The 25,039-nt window shown below is 43.3% G+C and overlaps 1 protein-coding gene across 1 annotated transcript in view; it reads right to left on the bottom strand.

Moving 5' to 3' along the window:
• Window positions 1-12,977: 12,977 nt before the first annotated feature.
• Window positions 12,978-25,039, bottom strand: part of LOC143037980 (bifunctional purine biosynthesis protein ATIC) — a 38,622-nt gene continuing 26,560 nt past the window's right edge. The window contains exons 9-13 of the mRNA XM_076206742.1: window positions 18,314-18,445; window positions 15,249-15,415; window positions 14,045-14,148; window positions 13,389-13,549; window positions 12,978-13,273 (exon numbers count right to left, since the gene is read on the bottom strand). Coding sequence (XP_076062857.1) covers window positions 13,154-13,273; window positions 13,389-13,549; window positions 14,045-14,148; window positions 15,249-15,415; window positions 18,314-18,445 — 684 coding nt within the window. The 3' untranslated portion in view covers window positions 12,978-13,153. The remainder of the gene's footprint in view (window positions 13,274-13,388; window positions 13,550-14,044; window positions 14,149-15,248; window positions 15,416-18,313; window positions 18,446-25,039) is intronic.

The raw sequence follows: 25,039 nt of genomic DNA, 5'->3' as shown, positions 1-25,039 counted from the left end.
ATCGACCTCCTAGTAAAGTTTAAGATTTTCTATAGACCCCCAAACTATTAATTCACGAATTATGTCAGTTTATTAATATTATTGGTGTTGTTATTGTTTTTAATGCTAGTAATATTATCATTATTATTATATTTGTTGTTGTTGTTATTATTATTATTATTATTACTAATATTATTATTATTATTATTATTATTATTATTATTATTAATTATTATTATTATTATTATTATTATTATTATTATTATTATTATTATTATTATTATTATTATTATTATTATTATTATTATTATTATTATTATTATTATTATTAATTATTATTATTATTATTATTATTATTATTATTATTATTATTATTATTATTATTATTATTATTATTATCATTATTATTATTATTATTATTATTGTTGTTGTTGTTGTTGGAGGGGGTTTTGGTGGAAAAACGCGTTTTGGTTCTTCTCTTTATTTTGGTCTGCCTAGTTCTGTCTACAAACATGGCTGGTAGCTTCGAAGAAACTTCGTAAATACCAGATTTTCCTAGCTAACTTAATCTAATTACGAAAATGAGCGTGCCCACAAGAAGGCAGCCAATTATATGAAAAAATGGGCGTGCCCCCCGAGAAGGGTAGCCAATAGAATGTCTTGAGGTGCAAGAGGGAGCCAGAGCCGTAGGTGTGAACTCTGACCCTGGATTGAGCGCAAAGTCTTGTTGTTTGGGTGATTTGACACATGAATGTAGGGGAGGTCACTTCATGACCTCTGATAGCGCAGCTGAGGTCCACGCGGTGAATGGGTCGTTCTTCGATGGGCCTCTCGTAATGAAAGGCCTCTCTTCTTGGAAGAGGAGGTAAGTCCACGCGATGAATGGGCCGTTCTTCGATGGGGCCTCGCGTGAAAGAAATCATCTGCCGCATCTGCCGCTAACAATGCTCGGCCACGCTATTGTCACCGTCCTGGTGACTGTACACACAGAGAAACAAGAACAAAACACAAGGTAAGGTCCTTAACACGGCCTTGGCATTAGGATTATATACAAGAATAAAATATATGAAAAACATGAAAGCTTAAAATTAAGAATATTGGAAAGTAGATATTGTTTCCGTTCACCTATACAAAGAATATACATTTATGAAGGTGTGGCTCTGTTACGTAGATTATAATGGAAAAATAGTACTGGCGGGGTTTGCGAGACGGTTCGTGAGCTGTCGTCTCTATCCTGAATTGAGGTAGTTGGGGAATTAACATCTTCTATGTCTAAGCCACGAGGAACCTTTTTTATGTGATCTTTATGCAACAGAGTCTCTGTCCTAGTTTGCAAACTGAGTGCCTTTACTTTATTGTTGGATTCGTGGTCAAGGATACGATATGGACCCGAGAATTTTGCTGAAAGCTTAGAGGTAGGTGTGTGGTTAAGAGTGTAAACAATGTCTCCAATATCAAAGGTGTCAGTTCTGGCTGATTTGTTGTGCAAACGGTCCATTTCGTCCTTCGTTAGATGGAGAGAATTATGTATTCTTTTGAAAAGGTGATTAAAATTTGCTACTTTAACTTTCACAAGGTCATTGAAATTATAGATTGGAGGAAGATTTGAAAGGAGAAGATCATAAGGGAGCTGTTTGTCTGAACCAAAAAGAACAAAATGGGGTGACTCTGATATTGATTTATTTATTGCAGAATTTAGACACGCTTGAACAGTAAGTACGATTACAAGTTATTTGGAAATTCGTTAACAAAAGTGGATAGTGAAAAAGATCTCGGCGTAATCATCAGTAACGACCTCAAATCATCCAAGCAGTGTATTTCAGCCTCTGAGAAAGCAAATAAGATTCTGGGATTGATTGCGCGATCTTTTGATTTCAAAAGTCCATCACTCATTAACAAGCTATATAAATCGTTAGTTCGTCCACATTTGGAATATGCTGTTTCCGTATGGTCACCGAATCTCATTAAAGACATTGACAGACTGGAAAAAGTACAACGGCGAGCCACAAAACTGATTCCAAATATCAAAAATAAATCATACGAAAATCGACTTAAGCACATGAATCCGTTTTCCCTAAAAAAGCGTAGACTCAGAGGTGACTTGATACAGGTCTTTAAGATTTTAAAGGGAATTGACAACATCAAAAGTGACCAAATTTTCACATTGAATGAGAATCAGACAAGAAACAATGGTCTCAAACTGTCCGGAAATAGATTCAATTTGGAAGTAGGTAGAAACAACTTTGCCAACCGTGTAGTTAATGAATGGAATAAACTTCCTGCACAGGTAGTGCAATGTAGTTCAGTTCGAAGCTTTAAGAATCATTTAGATAAATACCTAAGATGCTGTAATTATTAAAATTTATGTTATATTATTTGTTTTTGTTTTGTTATAATTTGTCTGTCTGATTTTCATTTATTATTAGTTATATGTCAATTTATTATCATTTACTATTTACCTATTTGTTTGTTATTCAACTATACCAATGCATTTATTTATGTATTTTAATTTTTATTTACATTATTATAGTTTTAATTTATTATTAATATGATTTTTTTTTTTTTTTTTTTTTTTTGCATCCGACCTAGATATGGATCAAAAGGTCTCCTGTCGGCATGCTTTGCCTTTGTAATCCTTTGTAATCCCAGGAGGGTTGAATGTCAGAAGCAAGATGTCTGATAACATTGAGAATCTTTCTATTTTGGCGCTCAACGAGGCCATTTGAACTAGGATGATAAGCAGTAGTATTACATTTATTGATTTGGAAATACTCGCAAATGGTCGAAAGAATCTCATTGTTGAACTCGCTGCCGTTGTCAGAGATTAGAGTTTTGGGTGTCGTAAATGGGCATATGAGGTTGTCAATAATTGTCTTTGCAACGTGCTGTGCTGTCTTGTCTGGTAAGGGTGCAAGAATACAGAATCTAGAAAAATGGTCGACACAGACAAAAAGGTATTTGTTTCCATTGGGTGTAAGAGGTAACTTAAGAAGATCGACAGCTACTGTGTCGAAGGGTTTTGAAGGTGTAGGGTAATTTAGAATTGGAACATGACCGCTAATGTGACCTTTGTGACTCGCACAAGAATGACAGGAGTCGATGTGGTTGTGTATGTCCTTACGCATAGTTAACCAAAAATAATGTAGTCTAGCCTGAGTAACACATTTGTCTTTGCCAGGATGTGCAGCAATCGGGGAATCGTGTATAAGTTTTAAAACTTCTGGAATGAGCTCTGTAGGAACTACTAGTTGGAGGACCGATCTGTTGGGTTCCTGTTTGTTTGTTAATGTTGTTTTATGATAGAGAATGTCATCAACTAGTGTGTAGTTGTCAATGTCTGGGGGGAAATTGTCAGTGTCACCTGTGTCTGCAGATTCGAGGAAATATATGACACGTTTCCAAAGAGGGTCTGATCTCTGAGCTGCTGCTATGCGTGCTTGTGTAATGTTAGTTGAAATAGGGACTGGAATAACGGTTGCAATGTGTCGACTAAGAGCGTCTGCCACCGGATTTGCTTTTCCATGTACAAAATGGCATGTACTCTTGGATGGTGAGAAACCATCGGGCAAGTTTTCCTGATAGATTTTTCCCTTTAAACAAATGTAAGATTGGTTGATGGTCTGTGTATATGTGTATTTCGTATCCGAGGATAATGTCTTTGAAATGCTTGAGGGCGTATATCACTGCTAAGGCTTCTATTTCTGTGACTGAGTAATTACGTTCGTGCTTGTTAAGAGTGCGGCTCGCATAAGCAATAGGTCTGAGTTTTGAGTTGTGTTCTTGCATGAGAACAGTGCCTAAACCGGAATATGAGGCATCTGTGTAAATTGTGAAGGGAAGCTTGTGGTCTGGGAATGCAAGGACAGGAGCCGTGGTTAAGGCTTTCTTTAAGTCCGTAAAGGCTTTCTCTTGGTCAGGTGTCCAAGTGAAGGGTATGTCTTTCTTAAGAAGTGACGTCAAAGGTGCCGCTACACTAACGTAACCTTGAATGTAACGTCTGTAAAATCCTGATAGACCAAGGAATGAACGTACGTGATCTACGGAAGTAGGACGTGGGAATTCAGTGACTGCCTTGACCTTGTCTTGTGAAGTTAATATTCCTTTGGAATTTAGGACGTGTCCTAAGAAACGTATTTCCTTCTGAAGGAAGGAACACTTCTTAAGCTTCAATTTGAGACCTGCTTGTTCTAGCCGCGAGAACACATTGTGTAGTGTGTGTAGATGTTCGTCAATGGATTTGGAAGCTATTATGACATCGTCAAGATACATGAAAACAGAATCACCAATGAGACCATTAAGTACTTGATGCATGAGGCGTGTGAATACTGAAGGGGCTGAAATGAGACCCATGGCGAGTCGTTTAAATTGATAGTGTCCTGTGGGTGTGCTAAAAGCTGTCAGAGGCCTCGACTCTGGAGCAAGGGGGATCTGGAAATATCCCGACATAAGGTCTAAGGTGGTGAAAACTACATTGTTTTCACCAACAGAGTGGAGGAGGTTGTTTAGCAGGGGAATAGGGTGTCGGTCAGGAATGATGAGTTTATTTAACTCTCTGAAATCCACTACAGGTCGAAAAGACCCGTCCTGCTTTGGCACTACAAAGAGTGGAAAATTCCATTCGCTAATTGACGTTTCAATCAAGTCCTGTGCAATCATGTCTTTAATCAGTGAATCCACTATCATGCGTTTAGAGTGCGGTAGTCTGTATGCGGGAATGTAACAAGGTTTAGAGTTCTCACGAAGGGGTATATGATGTTGAATTCTATTAGTGACTCCAAGGGGTTCACCTTCCGTTGCAATGGTCTGTCTGAACTTGTTGCAAAGTGCAAGCAAGTCTGCTTGTGCATCAGGGAAATCAATTGAGTTAAGGTGAGATGCGTTAATAGGTTCCTGTGCTGCTTGCACATTGGGAACTGTGGCACAAACTTGAGAAGTTGGGAGCTCGTTATCCATTATTTTGATACGTGAAGGGTAAATTTGGAAATCACAGATGTTTGTGCCAACTGTGAGGTGGAGGGGGGCGTTACTATTATTTGCAATAACAATGCAAGTGTGACCTCTTCTGGAAGTAGAGCTGATGGCTGAGAACAGAGAGATACCCTTTACGCGGCAAGTTTCTGGCATACAGAGTACATCGGTGTCGGGTGCTTGGAAAACTCGTATATGTATGCGTGTGTACTCACGAGGGAACAGTGTCTTTGGACTGATAAGTACTGCGTGAGAATGTCGGAAAGTCGATAACACTTGAGAGACTGGTGCGGATTGTGTGTTGAATTCCTCTAAGAGGGGCAAGAAATTTGCTTCCGCTGGTAAAAGATCACTGGCTTTCACTTGTTGTTTTGTCTGTCTCTTAGCAGATTTAGACCTATGAGAGGATAGCGCGCGCCTGTTACGCTTAGAACATCTTCCTACCGTTGGTAATGGAATGGAGGGTTGAGAGTCATGTGCATGTGTCTGTTTGTAGGTGTCGTCATTAACAGAGTTGGTTTGACTATTTTGGCTAAAATTACTTGAAATTAACTTGGGCTTTTCCTGTTCGGTCACCTTGAGGTGGTTGACTGTAGGGGAAATTGCTGAAGGCAATGCTGGGAGGAAATGGTTTGCATAAATGATGCCATGCTGAGCAGGATATATAATAATGTTATGCTGCTTCATCAAGTTTAAGCCTATGAGGACATCAGCAGGGAAATGAACATCTGCTACATAAGTAGGAACTGTAATGGATGGGCACTCGTTCTTGAAGCTAATGTCTAAAGAAAATTTTCCAATGATGGGGAAGGGAATCCCATCCACATTGCACAAATTGACATCTGGTGGTTCTAGAATAGTCACTCGCTTTGTTTGGGTGCGCAGTTTCTGAAAACTATTCACAGACATAATGTTCACTGGGGAACCTGTGTCAAGAAAAACTTTCAATTTGGTTTTTCCAGTCGTGGCGTTGAAGGTTAATGTAGGAGATGTATCTGATACGTTAAGTGTGTGAATTGGCAACATGGACGTATGTATGTCAGTGTAAGGGTTATCTGATCTTGACAGGGCTTTCGGTTTCTTACTGAGGAGTCAGGTAGATGATGAGTTATGTGACAGGTTAGCAGGGGGAGGAGTGGCGTGCATGTCTCACAGGAGATGCATGACGCGAGTATGTCGGGGATGAGTTACGTGAATACCTGGCAGAGTGGGTGGATCCTCGGTTGTGTGGGGATTGTGAACGTAAGACTCTACATCTGTCTGATGAGTGAAAGCATCTTCCATGATAACTGCAGTGTTTGTTGGGCGTTGTGGGGAATTGGCGATAACATATATCGTCGGTGTGTCCTACTTTCCGGCAATAGTTGCAAAACTTCCGTGTCCTTGAGGGGGACCTGTGACGTGACTGATGACGTGTGCGAGATGTATGTCTTGATCTCGTGATAGGGGGAGTGGCCTGTGTTACCTGGGCTATCATGTGGTTTCGTGTAATAGGCTTTCTATTTCCTCGGTCGCCTTGTCCGAGTCAGGAAATTGTCTAGCGAATCTCGCTAATTTGACATCAGGTTTGAAGGCGGAGGTGCCTACTCGTCGCAACGTCTCTGGGTGCAATTTAGAAAGGGAAACAAGGTTGGCTACCATGGATACGACATATTCCACACTCATCATGCCGTTTGTTACCCATTGACTGTTAACCAGATCTTCTCTCAATTTGGTTTTCACGGAGGTTGCTCCACTCACTGCTTGATCCTTAGGTTGGTAAGGTGGGTGATTTAACTCTTTCCCTACAGAATAAATGGTTGAGAAGGCACCAAGCGGTTCAAAAATATCAAAGGCCTTCTTGAACTCGTCCACGAATTCTGCGTATGTGTCTATTTCGAGGAAGGCGTCTGCGTGTATTATGTATCCTGCTATTGTGCCATGTTTGTCGATCCTAGACGTCAATATGGATATTTTTGTTTTATCATCTGTGGCGCCTCTACGCGCAATTTCAGCGTCCACTTCTGTCAGGAAATTGTGCACTGGTATATTCTTACCATTAAACAAAGGGAGGGTCGATTCGTTTTTTATGAGAGTAACTAAATTTTGGGTAGGCGCGGCAGTTGCACCTTGTCCCGAGGAGCTAGCCTGTTGCTGTTGTGGTTGTTGTTGTTGTTGTTGGTCATCCATGTCTTGCGGGATCTGTGCCGATTGGCTACGTGTAACGGGTCTGTTTTTTATTGTGTAAGGGTGGTGGTCACTATGTTGCATTTACGATTTTTTTTTTAAAGAGATCCTGTTGCACTTAGGTGGACTTATAAAACGGAAATATATCTACTTACCCAAGTTGACGTATGGAGGGAACGGGTGATGGGCGGTTGCGGTCGCGCACAGGGTGATGGAGGAAAGGGTGATGGGGAGTTGTGAGAGGATCCTGCTTTCACGGGAAGTGGTGTCTTCTTGACGTAGCTGTTGAGCAGCTGGAAACAGCGGCGAAGGTCGGTCGGTCAGGCAGGCAGCTGCGGAAGGTATCTCGTCAATGTGCAGCTGGCTGTCAGTGACGGAGTCTCTCGTCGCTCGATGGGCAGCTGGTTGTAGTGGTGAAGCTCTCGTCGCTCGAGTTGGAGGGCGTGGTGGAGAATGGAAGTCTGTTGAGCAGCTGGTTTGGTGGGGATGGCGAAGCTCGAGTATTTGTCGGTGTCGCGTAAATTGTTGGCGATGGCCAGGACGTCGTGCTTGCGCTGGTTGCTTGTAGATATGGAGTAGAGTTCGAATCCACTTGCTGCTTCGATGTTCACGGCTGTAGAGTTCGATCGTAGAGTTCGATCGTAGAGTTCTATCGTAGAGTTCTATCACGGCTGTAGAGTTAGTCTTGCCTTCGTATGTAGAGTTCGAAATCCACTAGTTGCCACCACTGTTGGAGGGGGTTTTGGTGGAAAACGCGTTTTGGTTCTTCTCTTTATTTTGGTCTGCCTAGTTCTGTCTACAAACATGGCTGGTAGCTTCGAAGAAACTTCGTAAATACCAGATTTTCCTAGCTAACTTAATCTAATTACAAAAATGGGCGTGCCCACAAGAAGGCAGCCAATTATATGAAAAAATGGGCGTGCCCCCCGAGAAGGGTAGCCAATAGAATGTCTTGAGGTGCAAGAGGGAGCCAGAGCCGTAGGTGTGAACTCTGACCCTGGATTGAGCGCAAAGTCTTGTTGTTTGGGTGATTTGACACATGAATGTAGGGGAGGTCACTTCATGACCTCTGATAGCGCAGCTGAGGTCCACGCGGTGAATGGGTCGTTCTTCGATGGGCCTCTCGTAATGAAAGGCCTCTCTTCTTGGAAGAGGAGGTAAGTCCACGCGATGAATGGGCCGTTCTTCGATGGGGCCTCGCGTGAAAGAAATCATCTGCCGCATCTGCCGCTAACATTATTATTATTATTATTATTATAATCTAAGTTATCAATAGTGTTATTATCATCATTATGATTGTTATCATTTTTTTTATTATTGTTTTAATTCTCTACTGTCGTTCTTGTTTGGTCTCATAAATCACTTATGGTAATTCTAAACTTATATAGTCACAATTTTCGTGTTTGTAGATTTTACTTATTCTATTCGTTTATTTCTATCTATCTATTTACTTTTTTCATCCGTTATAAAAGGGCCAGTGGCAACATTCATCAAGGCGACGGCGCGGCGTTCCAATGATTATACACTTTCATATATACATAAACATAAGTTTTTTAAAATATTTATAATTTACCAATAGCTTTAAGAGTGATATTATATATTCTTTATAATATTACTATAAGTAATATTCAAGCCAGTAATATTACACAAGCTCGTCATATTGATGTTTATTCACGATGTGGTTGTGTCTATGTGAGATTCTCCCTGCATGCACAGAAAGGGGACGTTTTTCGACTCAGTGAATTGACATGGTTTTTCTTTAAGTTTAGATATTAGTTGGTTGGTTATTCTCACTCTTTCAGTACGGGAAGAGAACAAGATAATTTCATGCTAACCATTTAATTTTAAAGACTTCCTTTCGACCCCATAGTAATTTACTGACCCCTTTCGACCCCCTAGCAATCTACTGACCCCCTTTCGACACCATGGATGGTCTCATCGACCCCTGGGGATCGATATCGTCCTCCTAGCAATCTACTGACCCCCTTTCGACCCCTTGGATGGTCTCATCGACTCCTTGGGGTCGATATTGCCCACTTTGGAAACCCCTGCTCAATCGGCTGTGACGTCAGTTTCGCTGTTTACATTCTGATGCAAGTCATTATACCTTACCTTACCTTACCGGAATGCCCTATCGACTTGGACGTTGGGCACCATGGAGCTCCATTCCTGCCTGCACATGGCTTTCCTTGACAAGATGGCATTTGTTATTTCTTCTCCTACAGACATGCTTATAATCCGTCTACTTATTTTCTGCATGGTCTTCCTCTTGCCCTCTTTCCTTCTATGTTTCCTGTTAGGCACGTATGTTCTAATTGTTGTTTTCTCATGATATGTCCTACAAAGTGTAACTCTTTTCCTAATAGTTGTTATTTCCCTCTGCGTTCCTATTTGCTGCAGTATTTCTTCGTTTGTTTTAAATTCTGTCCATGAAATTTTCAGCATCCTTCTCCAAATCCACATTTCCACTGCTTTTATCCTGTCCTGCATTTCTTTACTAATTGTCCAAGTTTCACATCCGTATAATAATACTGACCAAGTGTAACATTTTACAAATATTTTTCTTGTTCTCATATGTTAATTCTGTTAGTTACTAAGTGTTTAATTTTGTTGATTTTTTTTTTTTTTCGTTATGGCTATCCTTCTCTTTATCTCTTCATCGCTTTTCCCATCCCAAGTTAACATGCTTCCTACGTAATGGGACTTTTCGCAGTGAGCAAATTGATACCAGACACCGCCAGATTTTGTCATTCTTGCCGGAAAATAAATACTTTTTTTTTTTTTGGCAAGTTTTATAAGCTTACAGAGGTGTATCGTTGTACATTATTGTGTCTGAAATTTAAGTCAATTAATTTCATGATTGCAAACGGCATATAGCATTATTTGAGCCTCTATTTATAATCACATGATATTCGTAAAACAGTCTATAATTGTATCAAGCTAAGCAATTTGTCATTTTCTACCGACTTCAATGGACGTATACTGATATATACTTTCATTTGAATGCACCAAGCAATAGGCAAATCCATGTGATGTATCGAAAATATAATTTTGCATCGAAGACTTAAATTTTTCGGTACGATAAACTTTGTCTTTCTCTTATTTTTTCTTGAATCTGACGTGCAGTTTGCCACGGCACACGTATAATTAGTCATATTTGTTTGAAAATAGCTTCCAGCAGATCTAAGAGGCTATTCTTTACAAAAATGTCGTTAACTTCGTACGTCCGCCACCACTGTTGTTATTTTTTATCTCACTGATTATCTTCATATACAGGACGTGACAGTGATATCCATTATTTTCCAACACACTCAGATAAAATGCACAAACCGAAATCAACATCCTCTTATTTTTACTCATAGTTACTTCAGTAAAAATAATTACGGTACCTATTTTTAGTTTTACCTTATAATTAAATTAACAAAGCCTTATCACACACCAGTAAAAATTATAACATTAAGAGTCATGTTTTTAATTTTAAATACATTTATGCAGCAATTTATGGCGTATCTTTTTTTAAATATCGGTTTCCAAATTAGCTAAGTCACCCCTTTGCCTCGTGAAATCCGAGACAATTGAAAATTCTAGTGCTAATAGGAATCTACGAGCCTGACTGCGAAAGGTCCCATTGAAATGGTCCACCTGTGTCATTATTCTTCCTTCTACTTGAATTCTTACCCTTGGACATTCTTGTTTTTCTGTCATTACAATCACTGTTTTCTTTTTGTTCACATTAAGACCTCCGTTTCTACTTGCTTCTATTAGTGCTGTAACTAATTCCTGTAGCTAAGCTTCCGACCCTGCAAGTAACAGTATTGTCTGTGCATCTAATATTATTGAAAAATTTTCCTTTTGTTGCTCCTTCTAAATGGTAAATATCTCTCATGATTATCTCACTGTATAGATTAAACAGGTCTGGTGACATTACACATCCCTGTCTTATGCCTCTTTCAATCTTTTGCCAATCGGACAGTTCTATTTTCATTGCTGCCTCTTGCTTCCAATAAAGATTTGCAATTAACCTTAAATCCTTCCCATCCACCCCTATTTTCTTCAACATCTCTATTAATTCATTGTGTCTTACTTTGTCAAATGCCTTTTCGTAATCCATGAAACAGGCATGTAGACCTTTTTGCACCTCTAACATATTTTCAGCTAGTATTCTTACAACAAAAATTGCATTCCTTGTTCCCTCATCTGGTACAAAACCCATATTGTTCAGCTATTTCTGGCCTTTTGTTTCTTATTCTGTTAGTAATGTCACTTAACATTATTTTTGTTAAGTGGTTCATGATACTAATTGTTCTATGTTTGCTACATTCTAGTCCCATGTATTTTTGGTAAAGCTATTAAAACTGGCTGGCACATTTATTCTGTTAATTCCCCCAGTTCCATAGACTTTATTGGCTATTTTTGTCATAATTTTAATTCCAAAATCTCCCAAAGCCTCATATTTCCATTGCCATTCCATCTTCTAGTGTTTTTTTTTTTTTTTTTTTTTTTTCATTTTTTATAGTGCTGCTATTATTTCATCTTCCATTATGTCTGGACCCTCTTCATTAAGTGTCCTCTAGTTCTTCCCTAACATCTGCAAAAAGTTCTCGAAAATATTCTTTCTGTCTATCCTTCACTTCTTTTTCTTCCATTGCTACTCTCCTATCTTGAAAATTGTTATATTTTGTGTCTTCTTGTTTTTATCACTTCTTTTACTTTCTTGTGCATCTTTTGTTGGTCTGTTCTTTCTAGGTTTTCAACTTCTATGCATCTTTCATTCATCCATTTTTCTTCTGCTCTTATACATTCTCTATGTTCCTTTCTGTTAAGCTCTTTGTATTTCTCTTCATCTTTGTCTTTGTATTGGTATTTTCTTCTCTCTTCCATTAATTCATGAATCTTATCCGTCATCCATGGTTTCTTGTTTCTTCTTTCTTTTGTTGGTATGATTTCTGACTCCTCTTCCATGGCCTTCTGTAGTGTTGTCCATTGCCACTGAGCTGATCCTACCTCTGTTTCTTCTGCTACATCCTCTAGTATTTCATACCCGTTTTTGACTTCTAAACTGAATTGTTCCCTGATTTCTGTTCTTTAATAGTTTCAACTGTTTACTTATACTATGAATTCTCTTTGGTGGGTTCTTTATTTTTATATTAACTGTTGCTACTACTGGATTATGTTCCGAGTTTCCATTTGCCCCTGGATAGGTTTTCACCTGTGTTACAGTTTCTGAATCTTCTATTTACTGTTATGTAATCTATTTGGTTCTTATCTTTCTCCTGGGGTTTTCCATGTATATAATTTGTGTGGGTGGTGTTTGAATCATGCGTTCATGACGATTTGTCCTTTTTCTGTGCACCATTCAACCCATCTAGTGCCTCATTTTTGTTTCCAATACCATACTATCCTACAATATCCTTGAATCTACCTTCCCCTACTTTAGCATTGAAATCCCCCATAATTAATTAATGTAACTACTTCTTTGCATTGTTCCTTTGCTTTTGTTATTTCTTCAAAAAAGTTATTCATATCTTATTCACTCTCGTCTGTTGGGGCATATACTTGTATCAGGTTAATATTAAATTTCTTTCCTCTAAGTTTAGCCATTATAACTGTCAGAAATGGGCCAATATCTTCAGTAATGATAACTGGGTAGACAACACATTCATGGGAGTGGCAGAGAGGACGAATAAGAGAGGTAGCAAGAGAGAGATGGAGAGAAAAAGAAAAAATACATTTTAGGTTGGAGAGACTTGTTCTTTTCATGCTGATGCCTTCCAATAGTCCTAAACAAGAGAACACCACATCATTCACACTTGTTCATAAAATTAAAGTTCTTGAATTTACTCAGGATATAAAAGAAATAAAGATTTTGCAGCAAATTCTTCATTAACAAAAATACAAACATAATGAAACCCATCTCCAAAGTGAAAAGATCAATCTTTTCACCTTCGTAATTTAGTCATAAAGATATTGGTCGAACATCAGAAGCAGGTATAATGCTGTTTGAGCAAGTCAACTGGGAGAGAACACCATCTTCTATGAACTAATGATGGAAGAGTCGGAGACTAGAGTGGACAAGAACAATCCCATGCTGATTGCATGCTTCTCGTACTATATCATCATTGGTCGACCCAGATGGACTCACTATGTACGATACACCACTCTGAAAAAGTGGAAGAGTCCATTACAGCTATGCTAGTATAATGTATCCTGCATACAAAAGTTTCATGACACTGTGTGGACACCAAATATTTATGTACGATTTGTTATACTCTTACCTGTCTTGCCCTATCCACGTTATCCCTGAAGGGAAAGAAGGCATCTGAAGACAAGGCTACATCTTTCAGCTTAGCAATCCACTCGGTGTGTTCCGTGTCAGATAACGGAGCAGGTACCTCCTCTAGGAGGGATGCGAACTGTTCTTCTGGCATGTCCTTCCCTACAGAGAAATAAAGTTCAAGACATCTATGCTAATGAACAGAACTGGGTGCATTACCGTCGCATAGGTCATGCGTTACCAAAAAATCTGGGATGCATTTCTGTCAATGCATTCTTCTTCTTTTCCTGTTGAGGTTTCCCATTTTCATATGGGGTCGCTATTCCTCGCTAGTCGTTTCCACTGGTTTTGGTCCATTACCTATTCCTCCTCCAGCTGTTTCTCCTTAAGGTCCTCTCTCAGTCTGTCCTTCCAATGCATTACCAATTTTAATTTTCTTAGTCGTCCATGTCACTGCATATGTGTATCATGTACATACACATACGCAGATTTTTCAGTAACACTACCTGTCCGGCGGCAACACATCCAGCTCTGCTAATGAATGTATGTATTCCATTATATCTCAACACGAGGTTTACAGGTTGGCAACAGAACAGAAGAGTGACATAGAACGTAATTTCCAAGACTGTGTGGAAGTGAGATAGATCGTGTACTTACCAACAGTTCCTCCTACGAAGTTGTCTACAGCATTGGAGATCTCGGCACGCTTGACACCTGCCTTGAAGCGCAGACCAAGTACGCGAGGGTGGTGTCTCATCCACCTGCAAGCAACGGGGGATTTAAAAGAACTCTGTGCACAAAGATGGGATTACAAAGGATTACAAAGGTGAAGCATGCCAACAGGAGACCTTTTGGTCCATAACTAGGTTGGATGCAGAAAAAATTTAATGATAAATAAATTAAAGAAAAATAAATGAAAATTATAATATAAAAAATAATAATAATAATAAATGATTAAGAGGAAGTGTAATAAATGACATTTTTTTTTTTGCAGATGTCACATTACTGCAATAAATTTCAGAGTTCATTTGGATTACCTATGAGAAATATGATAAAACATCTAAATCAATTCGCTTTACTGGCAGTCTTATCTATTTGATATTCAGAAGTCATATCAGTCTCTAATCAATAAAAATTATTTTTTTCAATGCAATTTACTGTCATCATGGACTTTGAGCACCTCCAGGATGCAGTGGAAGGACCCTGAAATCAGTTATAAGAACAGAGGAATAGAGGAGACTGCAAGAGACCATAAGGCCTACACCAGGCAGTTCCATGTCCCTTACCACCCTATATATAAAGTTCTCATCTCCTCTTAACCTATTCAACTCCGATGACAAGATGTCTTGTCATTTGGTCAAATAAAACAAAAAATCATAATAAAACAACAAAATGTTTGATGATCAAACAGCACCAGAAAAATATGACGTCATCAGTCCTCCTCGAGGAGGACTGATGACGTCATATTTTTCTGGTGCTGTTTGATCATCAAACATTGTTGTTTTATTATGATTTTTTGTTTTATTTGACCAAATGACAAGACATCTTGTCATCGGAGTTGAATGGGTTAAAACAGCGCTCACTAACTACATGAATACTAAGTCTATTCCATTTGTAAACTACTCTATTGGTGAATCAATCCTTGACCATTTCCTTCTTAAATCCGATTTTGTACAATTCAAAACCATAATTTAGACATATTCAGATTTAAGAAGGAAATAGGCAAGAATTGTTTTACCATAGTCATTAACGAACGGAATCGGTTTATAAACCACATAGCGAGTGCCCGACACGACTGGCTGTTATCAACAGAACTACTTGCCACCTGGAGAAGTGTTCTCGTGAACAAACAAATCCTTACCAATGATTCGTCTTGTCGCCAGCGAGACGGGTGCAGTGGATGCGGGACTGTTGGCCAGCGCCGATGCCCACCACTTGGCCCGACTTAGCATAACAGACCGAGTTGGACTGTGTGTACTTGACTGCGATCATGGCCACCAAGAGATCGCGTAACGCCGAGTCGCTCAACTGGGGAAAACCAGAAGGGAGATGATCAGGGAAGATAAATGCAGTGAGGAGGTGGGAGTGCGGATACAGGACATGGAAGTAGGAAGGGTAAGGGGAAGGTAGAGGAAAGGCTAAGGAGAGTGAGGAAAGAGTGGGGAGGAAGGAAAGGGAGGAAAGGGAAGGGAGGGGAGGAAGGTAAGGGAGGGGAGGAAGGTAAGGGAGGGGAGGAAGGTAAGGGAGGGGAGGAAGGTAAGGGAGGGGAGGAAGGTAAGGGAGGGGAGGAAGGTAAGGGAGGGGAGGAAGGTAAGGGAAGGGAGGGGAGGGGAGGGAAGGGAAGGGAGGGAAGGGGAGGAAGAGAAAGGAGGGGGAGGGGAGGAGGGGGAGGGGAGGAGAGGGAGAGGAGGAAGGGAAGGAGGAAGGGAGAGGAGGAAGGGAAGGAAAGGGAAGGAGGAAGGGAAGGGGATGGAAGAGGGGAAGGCAGGGGATGGAAGAGGGGAAGGCAGGGGATGGAAGAGGGGAAGGCAGGGGATGGAAGAGGGGAAGGAGAGGGAGGGGAGGGGAGGAAGGGAAGGAGAGGGAGGGGAGGGGAGGAAGGGAAGGAGAGGGAGGGGAGGGGAGGTAGGAGAGGGAGGGGAGGGGAGGGAGGGGAGGGAGGGGAGGAAGGGAAGGAGAGGGAGGGGAGGGGAGGGAGGGGAGTGAGGGGAGGGAGGGAGGGAGGGGAGGGGAGGAAGGGAAGGAGAGGGAGGGGAGGGGAGGAAGGGAAGGAGAGGGAGGGGAGGAAGGGAAGGAGAGGGAGGGGAGGAAGGGAAGGAGAGGGAGGGGAGGAAGGGAAGGAGAGGGAAGGGAAGGAGAGGGAGGGGAGGAGAGGGAGGGAAGGAGAGGGAGGGGAGGAGAGGGAGGGGAGGAAGGGAAGGAGAGGGAGGGGAGGAAGGGAAGGAGAGGGAGGGGAGGAAGGGAAGGAGAGTGAGGGGAGGAAGGGAAGGAGAGGGAGAGGAAGGAGAGGGTGTGGAGGAGAGGGAAGGGGAGGAGAGGGAGGGGAGGAGAGGGAAGGGAAGGAGAGGGAGGGGAGGAAGGGAAGGAGAGGGAGGGGAGGAAGGGAAGGAGAGGAAGGGAAGGAGAGGAAGGGAAGGAGAGGAAGGGAAGGAGAGGAAGGGAAGGAGAGGGAGGGGAGGAAGGGAAGGAGAGGAAGGGAAGGAGATGGGGAGGGGAGAGGAAGGGAAGGAGAGGGAGGGGAGGAAGGGAAGGAAGGATGGGAGGGAAGGAAGGAAGGGAAGGGGAGGGGAGGAAGGGAAGGAGATGGGAGGGGAGGAAGGGAAGGAGATGGGGAGGGGAGGAAGGGAAGGAGAGGGAAGGGAAGTAGAGGGAGGGGAGGAGAGGGAGGGGAGTAAGGGAAGGAGAGGGAGGGGAGGAAGGGAAGGAGATGGGGAGGGGAGGAAGGGAAGGAGATGGGGAGTGGAGGAAGGGAAGGAGATGGGAGGAGAGGATGGGGAGGAGAGGAAGGGAAGGAGGAGAGGAAGGGAAGGAGAGGAAGGGGAGGAGAGGAAGGGAAGGAGGAGAAGAAGGGAAGGAGGAGAGGATGGGGAGGAGAGGAAGGGGAGGAGAGGAAGGGAAGGAGAGGAAGGGAAGGAGAGGAAGGGAAGGAGAGGAAGGGAAGGAGAGGAAGGGAAGGAGAGGAAGGGAAGGAGAGGAAGGGAAGGAGATGGGGAGGGGAGGAAGGGAAGGAGATGGGGGAGGAAGGGAAGGAGATGGGGAGGGGAGGAAGGGAAGGAGATGGGGAGGGAGTAGAGAGGGAAGGAGATGGGGAGGGAGTAGAGAGGGAAGGAGATGGGGAGGGAGTAGAGAGGGAAGGAGATGGGGAGGGAGTAGAGAGGGAAGGAGATGGGGAGGGAGTAGAGAGGGAAGGAGATGGGGAGGGAGTAGAGAGGGAAGGAGATGGGGAGGGAGTAGAGAGGGAAGGAGATGGGGAGGGAGTAGAGAGGGAAGGAGATGGGGAGGGAGTAGAGAGGGAAGGAGATGGGGAGGGAGTAGAGAGGGGAGGAGAGGAGATGGGGCGGGAGTAGAGAGGGAAGGAGATGGGGAGGGAGTAGAGAGGGAAGGAGATGGGGAGGGAGTAGAGAGGGAAGGAGATGGGGAGGGAGTAGAGAGGGAAGGAGATGGGGAGGGAGTAGAGAGGGAAGGAGATGGGGAGGGAGTAGAGAGGGAAGGAGATGGGGAGGGAGTAGAGAGGGAAGGAGATGGGGAGGGAGTAGAGAGGGAAGGAGATGGGGAGGGAGTAGAGAGGGAAGGAGATGGGGAGGGAGTAGAGAGGGAAGGAGATGGGGAGGGAGTAGAGAGGGAAGGAGATGGGGAGGGAGTAGAGAGGGAAGGAGATGGGGAGGGAGTAGAGAGGGAAGGAGATGGGGAGGGAGTAGAGAGGGAAGGAGATGGGGAGGGAGTAGAGAGGGAAGGAGATGGGGAGGGAGTAGAGAGGGAAGGAGATGGGGAGGGAGTAGAGAGGGAAGGAGATGGGGAGGGAGTAGAGAGGGAAGGAGATGGGGAGGGAGTAGGGAGGGAGTAGGGAGGGAGTAGAGAGAGAGAGAGAGAGAGAGAGAGAGAGAGAGAGAGAGAGAGAGAGAGAGAGAGAGAGAGAGAGAGAGAGAGAGAGAGAGAGAGAGAGAGAGAGAGAGAGAGAGAGAGAGAGAGAGAGAGAGGGGGGGGGGTTAGGAGTTAAACCTGCCCCTCCCAGCCGTCGTTACAACTAGGTATGATGCGAAATAGAATATATAATGAATAAAATAAATAATAATATACAATAAAAGCGTCAGGCTTAGGTTTTTTATCTCAATGAATCTTAAACCTTCGAACTGTACCACACTGCACTGCCTGGGCAGGAAGTTTATTCCATTCAGTAACTACATTTCGAGACCATCAACCACTCACCTGCTTCCGTTCGGAGACTACATTGTCCAGAAGGTCCTTCGTGATGGTAGCGTCGTTGGGTCGCTGCTCCAGCGTCAGGCCCATGATGGTCCTGCGCTCCGGGATCCCAGGGGCCTCGTAGTCGTGGCGCATCTGCAGGAGGCCAAAGGAGGGGGATCCTCAGATCAATACGTATGTCCTGTGAGTAACAAGTTGCCGGAACTTGTTCCTCGCTAATGTCTTCGGACACTTTCCCCTTCAGGAAATCTCCCGTAAGTTCGAGCGGGTTATTTCGTAAAGGACGTTGAGCCTTGAACGATGATCGTTCAACGATGATTGTTCATGGCTCAACGATGATTGTTCATGGCTCAACGATGACCGTTCAACGATGATCATTCATGGCTTAACGATGATCGTTCAACGATGATCGTTCATGGCTTAACGATGATCGTTCAACGATGATCGTTCATGGCTTAACGATGATCGTTGAGCCATGAACAATTATCGTTAAACGATTGTCTTGAGCACTCGTTCTTTGTTTTCTGAATGATGGGGCTGTTTTGCTCCGAGTTGCAAAGTAGGAAGTTGATAATTTTAACCTAGGCTACAACCAACGCGCTTACCCCAAATAGGATGCCACGTAGTAGGAGGCGTGTCACCCACCAATAATGGCCGTGGTGGGAGGAGGAAGTCATCCAATATGCTCCAATTTCCATACAAGGAGTTTACGAAGATGATGATGATGATATGGTTTAACGTCACACACTCCCCACCCCTATCAGGAGGCTAGAACGGTGCCCCTCACAGAGGGCTTTGTAGCTTGGAATTCAATTAACAAGGAGAACTGATCCCCTTTCTTACTTATGCGACAGTGACCTGTGTGACAGTGACCTGTTGCATGACTTGCTTTACTGTGACCTGTTGCATGACTGACTTGCATTACAGTGACCTGTTGTATGAGTGACCTGTTGTATAGACAAACTCAAAGTTAATAAAACACCAGGGCCTGACGGTTGGCATCCAAGAATCTTAAAGGAAATGAAAAATGAGATTGTTGTTCCATTAGAAATTATTTTCAAGAAATCCATCATATCCGGAGATGTCCCAAGAGAATGGAAGCTAGCTAACGTTACTCCCATATTCAAAAAAGGTGACAAAAAGAAACCAAATAACTATAGGCCTATAAGTTTGACTTCGATCGTAGGAAAAATAATGGAAACTATCATCAGAGATGATATCGAATATCATTTAGAAAGTAACCGTTTGATAAATGATAGCCAGCATGGTTTCAGACGGAAACGTTCTTGCGTGACTAACTTACTCGAATTCTACAACACAGTTATCTCGAATTATGACAAAAGAAACAATATAGATTTAATATATCTAGACTTTGCAAAAGCTTTTGATACCGTCCCACACGAAAGACTACTTACTAAATTAGCTTTGCATGGAATAAGTGGTAGCCTATTAGGTTGGACTAGTAATTGGTTGAAAGGTCGAAAACAGAGAGTTGTTTTAAATGGAAAAACTTCTGGATGGAAAAATGTTGCAAGTGGAGTTCCTCAGGGTTCCGTTCTTGGGCCACTTCTATTCATAGTATATATAAATGATATAGACAATGGACTAAAATCTGTTTCCAAATTTGCTGATGATACAAAACTGTGCGGAGTGGCAAATGATCACTCAAACCAATTAGATATTCAAGAAGATTTAGATCAATTACAGCAATGGTCTGAAAAGTGGCTAATGAAATTTAACACAAGTAAATGCAAGGTAATGCACATAGGTAAAAATAACAGTAAGTACGATTACAAGTTATTTGGAAATTCGTTAACAAAAGTGGATAGTGAAAAAGATCTCGGCGTAATTATCAGTAACGACCTCAAATCATCCAAGCAGTGTATTTCAGCCTCTGAGAAAGCAAATAAGATTCTGGGATTGATTGCGCGATCTTTTGATTTCAAAAGTCCATCACTCATTAACAAGCTATATAAATCGTTAGTTCGTCCACATTTGGAATATGCTGTTTCCGTATGGTCACCGAATCTCATTAAAGACATTGACAGACTGGAAAAAGTACAACGGCGAGCCACAAAACTGATTCCAAATATCAAAAATAAATCATACGAAAATCGACTTAAGCACATGAATCTGTTTTCCCTAAAAAAGCGTAGACTCAGAGGTGACTTGATACAGGTCTTTAAGATTTTAAAGGGAATTGACAACATCAAAAGTGACCAAATTTTCACATTGAATGAGAATCAGACAAGAAACAATGGTCTCAAACTGTCCGGAAATAGATTCAATTTGGAAGTAGGTAGAAACAACTTTGCCAACCGTGTAGTTAATGAATGGAATAAACTTCCTGCACAGGTAGTGCAATGTAGTTCAGTTCGAAGCTTTAAGAATCATTTAGATAAATACCTAAGTAAGATGCTGTAATGATTATAATTTATGTTATATTATTTGTTTTTGTTTTGTTATAATTTGTCTGTCTGATTTTCATTTATTATTAGTTATATGTCAATTTATAATCATTTACTATTTACCTTTTTGTTTGTTATTCAACTATACCTATGCATTTATTTATGTATTTTATTTGTTATTTTTACATTATTATAGTTTTAATTTATTATTAATATGATTTTTTTTTTTTTTGCATCCGACCTAGATATGGATCAAAAGGTCTCCTGTCGGCATGCTCCGCCTTTGTAATCCTTTGTAATCCTTTGTGACCTGTTGTATAACAGTGACCTGTTGTATAACAGTGACCTGTGACAGCCCCGCACTCACACAATACGGACAGTAATCCAAAGTTTCTCCCCAAGAGAGATCTATGGGATGTCCCGAGGATTGTTGCCAGACACTACGGGGCTGCGGATTGTCCCCTTGGTGAAACCAGAGGCATTAATTCATTGCACGAGCGTACATTTTCGTGATCATGCGTGCGTAACATGCGTGGGTGCGTATATGTATATGTGCGTCCGTGTATGCGCACGTGCGTATATGCATGCGTGCGTATATCCGTTCGTGTGTATATGCGTTCGTGCGTGTATGCGTTCGTGTGTGTGTGTTCGTGCGTGTATGCATTCGTGTGTATATGCGTTCGTGTGTATATACGTTCGTGCGTGTATGCGTTCGTGCGTGTATGCGTTCGTGTGCATCTGCATTCTTATGTATATGCGTTCGCGTGTATATGCGTTCGTGCGTATATGCGTTCGTGCGTATGCGCGTTCGTGCGTATATTCGTTCGTGCGTATATTCGTTCGTGCGTATATGCATTCGTGCGTATATGCGTTCGTGTGTATATGCATTCGTGCGTATATGCGTTCGTGTGTACATCAGTTTGTGCGTACATGCGTTCGTGTGTATATAAGTTTGCGCGTATATGCGTTCGTGTGAATACAAGTTTGTGCGTATATGCGTTCGTGCGTACATGTGTGTATATGCGTGCGTAGCGGGCCTATCCAGTGCATGGGGCAAGTTTGCGTGCCTGTTAATCCACCGCTACTGTCGTGGGTCACGTGTTGGACTCGTGATCGACAGCTATTTCCCTCCCGGAAGAGATCTCGTATATGATCGATCTATGGGTAATGCTGTGACCTTACACGCGCGCACACACCCAACTCCCCGCCCACGAGTTGGAGTAACGACTCGCAGCGCAGCGATACTGAAATTATTTCAGCCCTGGGCGAGATTCGATCCCGGACCGCCGTAGCGGCAGCCGAGAACTCTACCAACTGCTCCACGAGTGTGTGTATGTACGTATACATACATGCATGTATATAATTAGTACAACACAATGGTTGTGCGTTTAGACCCTTAACAAGACGAGGAAGAACGAGGAGAGGGGGGGAGGGGGGAGAAAGAGGTGATTAATCGGGGGAGGGGGGGAGTTGCACCCCTCACCCCCCCCCACCCCTGCCATCCATTCGAGCTCCCCTCTTCATATCATGGTCTCAAATATCTTCTTCCCTCGTGACGTCACGGGTTGCTATGGTAACCTCCCGCCAAGCATAAACAAAAGGTAAGGTCATCCCAGCTCCTGGGCCATCTCTCTCCCCCCACCCCACCCTCCGCAGCCTCCCTACCCTAACCTGTAAGTCCCGGATAATGAGTTTTATGTTGGTAATTGTCCCCTCAGCTGAATAAAATCGCCCTTCGACATCCATAGGTCAAGAGCTTTAAAATGGGTGATGCAGGAAAGGTCATCATATTAAGACAACAGTCCAGGACTCGTGGTAATGGATTTAAATTGGACAAATTTAGGTTTAAGAAGGAAATAGGCAAGAACTGGTTTACTAATAGGGTGGTTAACAAATGGAATAGACTTGGTAACTATGAAATGGGCGCTGAAACAATTGGTTGTGATGATTGGACAACTTTATGGATAGGGGTGACAGGTAGGACATGGAACTACCTAGTGTAGGCCTCATGGTTTCTTGCAGTCTCTTCCAGTCTTATGTTAGTGACGTCCCTACGGACCAGAGGCATGCAGTACCGGAGACTAAGTCTCCACACAAAGAAGAATGTTTATATAACAATCTCGTTTTTCTGTTACCCTCCTTACATGTCTCTGTGCACTTTTCAAGATTATTGTTCCGACTAAATCCAACAATTGTATTTTGTATTTTATTGTATAACAGTGCGCTGTATTCTTCTGTATCGCAAACTCGCTGGGTGAGAGGGTTCGGGCGTCGTATCTTCCGGCGAAGGTCGAGGGGATGCCGGCTCGAACCCTGCCACCGGCGAAGGTCGAGGGGATGCCGGCTCGAACCCTGCCACCGGCGAAGGTCGAGGGGATGCTGGCTCGAACCCTGCCACCGGCGACATTGAACCAAGGTCATGGTTCATTAAATTCCACGCTACAAAGTCTTCTGTAAGGGGCACCGTCCTAGACCCCCGATAGAGGGAGTTTATGACTTTAAACCTTATCATCACTGTTTTGTAGCGAAACAAACCAGGATTCGGGACAATCAAGAGGCCTTCCACACGACAAAATCTGACCTTCCACTAATTGAAATAACCTGAAACATCTTAAGAGAAAGTCTGTAGAAATGTGTACGTAAGGATATGTGTGTGCGTAAGGATGGGTGTGTTCGCGCATAAGGGCGTGTGTGCGCGCGTGTGCGCGTAAGAGTGTGTGTGCGTGTGTTTCTGTGTGTAAGGGCGTGTGCGTGTAAGGGCGTGTGCGTGTAAGGGCGTGTGCGTGTAAGGGCGTGTGCGTGTAAGGGCGTGTGCGTGTAAGGGCGTGTGCGTGTAAGGGCGTGTAAGGGCGTGTGCGTGTAAGGGCGTGTGCGTGTAAGGGCGTGTGCGTGTAAGGGCGTGTGCGTGTAAGGGCGTGTGCGCGTAAGGACGCGCGCGCGCGTGTGTGTTTGCGTGTGTGCGCGCGTAAGAGTGTGCGTAAGAGTGTGCGTAAGTGTGTGTGCGCGTAAGAGTGTGCGTAAGTGTGTGTGCGCGTAAGAGTGTGCGTAAGTGTGTGTGCGCGTAAGAGTGTGCGTAAGTGTGTGTGCGCGTAAGAGTGTGCGTAAGTGTGTGTGCGCGTAAGAGTGTGCGTAAGTGTGTGCGCGCGTAAGAGTGTGCGTAAGTGTGTGTGCGGGTAAGAGTGTGCGTAAGTGTGTGTGCGCGCGTAAGGGCGTTTGTGTGTGTGTGTTTGTGTGTGCGTAAGGAAGTGTGTGCGTAAGGGTGTGTGCGCGTAAGGGTGTGTGTGCGTAAGGGTGTGTGTACGTAAGGGTGTGTGCGTAAGGGTGTGTGTACGTAAGGGTGTGTGCGTAAGGGTGCGTGTGCGTAAGATTGTGTGTGTGTGGGGGGGGGGTCGTTCAACAGCATACTACATTCATTTGTCTAACAAGTGTAACACTGTCCACAAATGCAACAGGTCCTGCTGTGTTCAGGGGGTACGGGAAAGGTACGGGAAAGGGACGAGAAAGGGACGGGAGAGGTATGGGAAAGGTACGAGAAAGGCCTGGGGGCACGGGAAAGGTACGGGATAGGCACGGGAAAGGCACAGGAAGAGGTACGGGAGAGGCACAGGAAAGGCACAGGAAAAGGTACGGGAAAGGCACGGGAAAGGCACAGGAAGAGGTACGGGAAAGGCACGGGAAAGGCACGGGAAAGACACGGGAAATGTATGGATGAGACACGGGAGATGTACGGGAAAGACACTGGAAAGGCACGGGAAATGTATGGATGAAACACGGGAGATGCAGGGAAAAGACACGGGATATGCACGGGAAAGGTACGGGAAAAAATACGAGAAAGGCCTGGGAGATGCACGGGAAAGGTACGGGATATGCACGGGAAAGGTACGGGAAATGCACGGGAAAAAGCACGGGAAAGGCCTGCGAGATGCACGGGAAAGGTACGGGAATGGGACGGGAAAGGTACGGGAATGGGACGGGAAAGGCACAGGACAGGTACGGGAAAGGCACAGGACAGGTACGGGAAAGGCACAGGACAGGTACGGGAAACACACGGAAGAGGCATGGAAGATGTACGGGAAAGGGACGGGAAAGATACGGGAGAGGCACGGGAAAGGTGGTGCTTCTGTGCCAGCTGTTGGTGAATAACAACTGGTGAACGGCAGCTGGACAATGCAGAGTGGTGGGTATACATCAACATTTTTCCGTTGTCGCCAGGCAATTTTATTACGCCAAATTCGGCACAGTTTGTAGTGAAAGGAATGAAAATTCAGAGGAGAAAGAGATGGGGAGGGGGAGTCTTTAACGTCAAAAATAATTATCCCAA

The sequence above is a fragment of the Oratosquilla oratoria genome, chromosome 23 (genome assembly GCF_046742065.1).
Source record: "Oratosquilla oratoria isolate Oo_2021 chromosome 23, ASM4674206v1, whole genome shotgun sequence".
Lineage (NCBI taxonomy): Eukaryota > Metazoa > Arthropoda > Malacostraca > Stomatopoda > Squillidae > Oratosquilla > Oratosquilla oratoria.
Note: the sequence above shows the minus strand (reverse complement) of the source record. Positions and strands in the feature narration are given on the sequence as shown.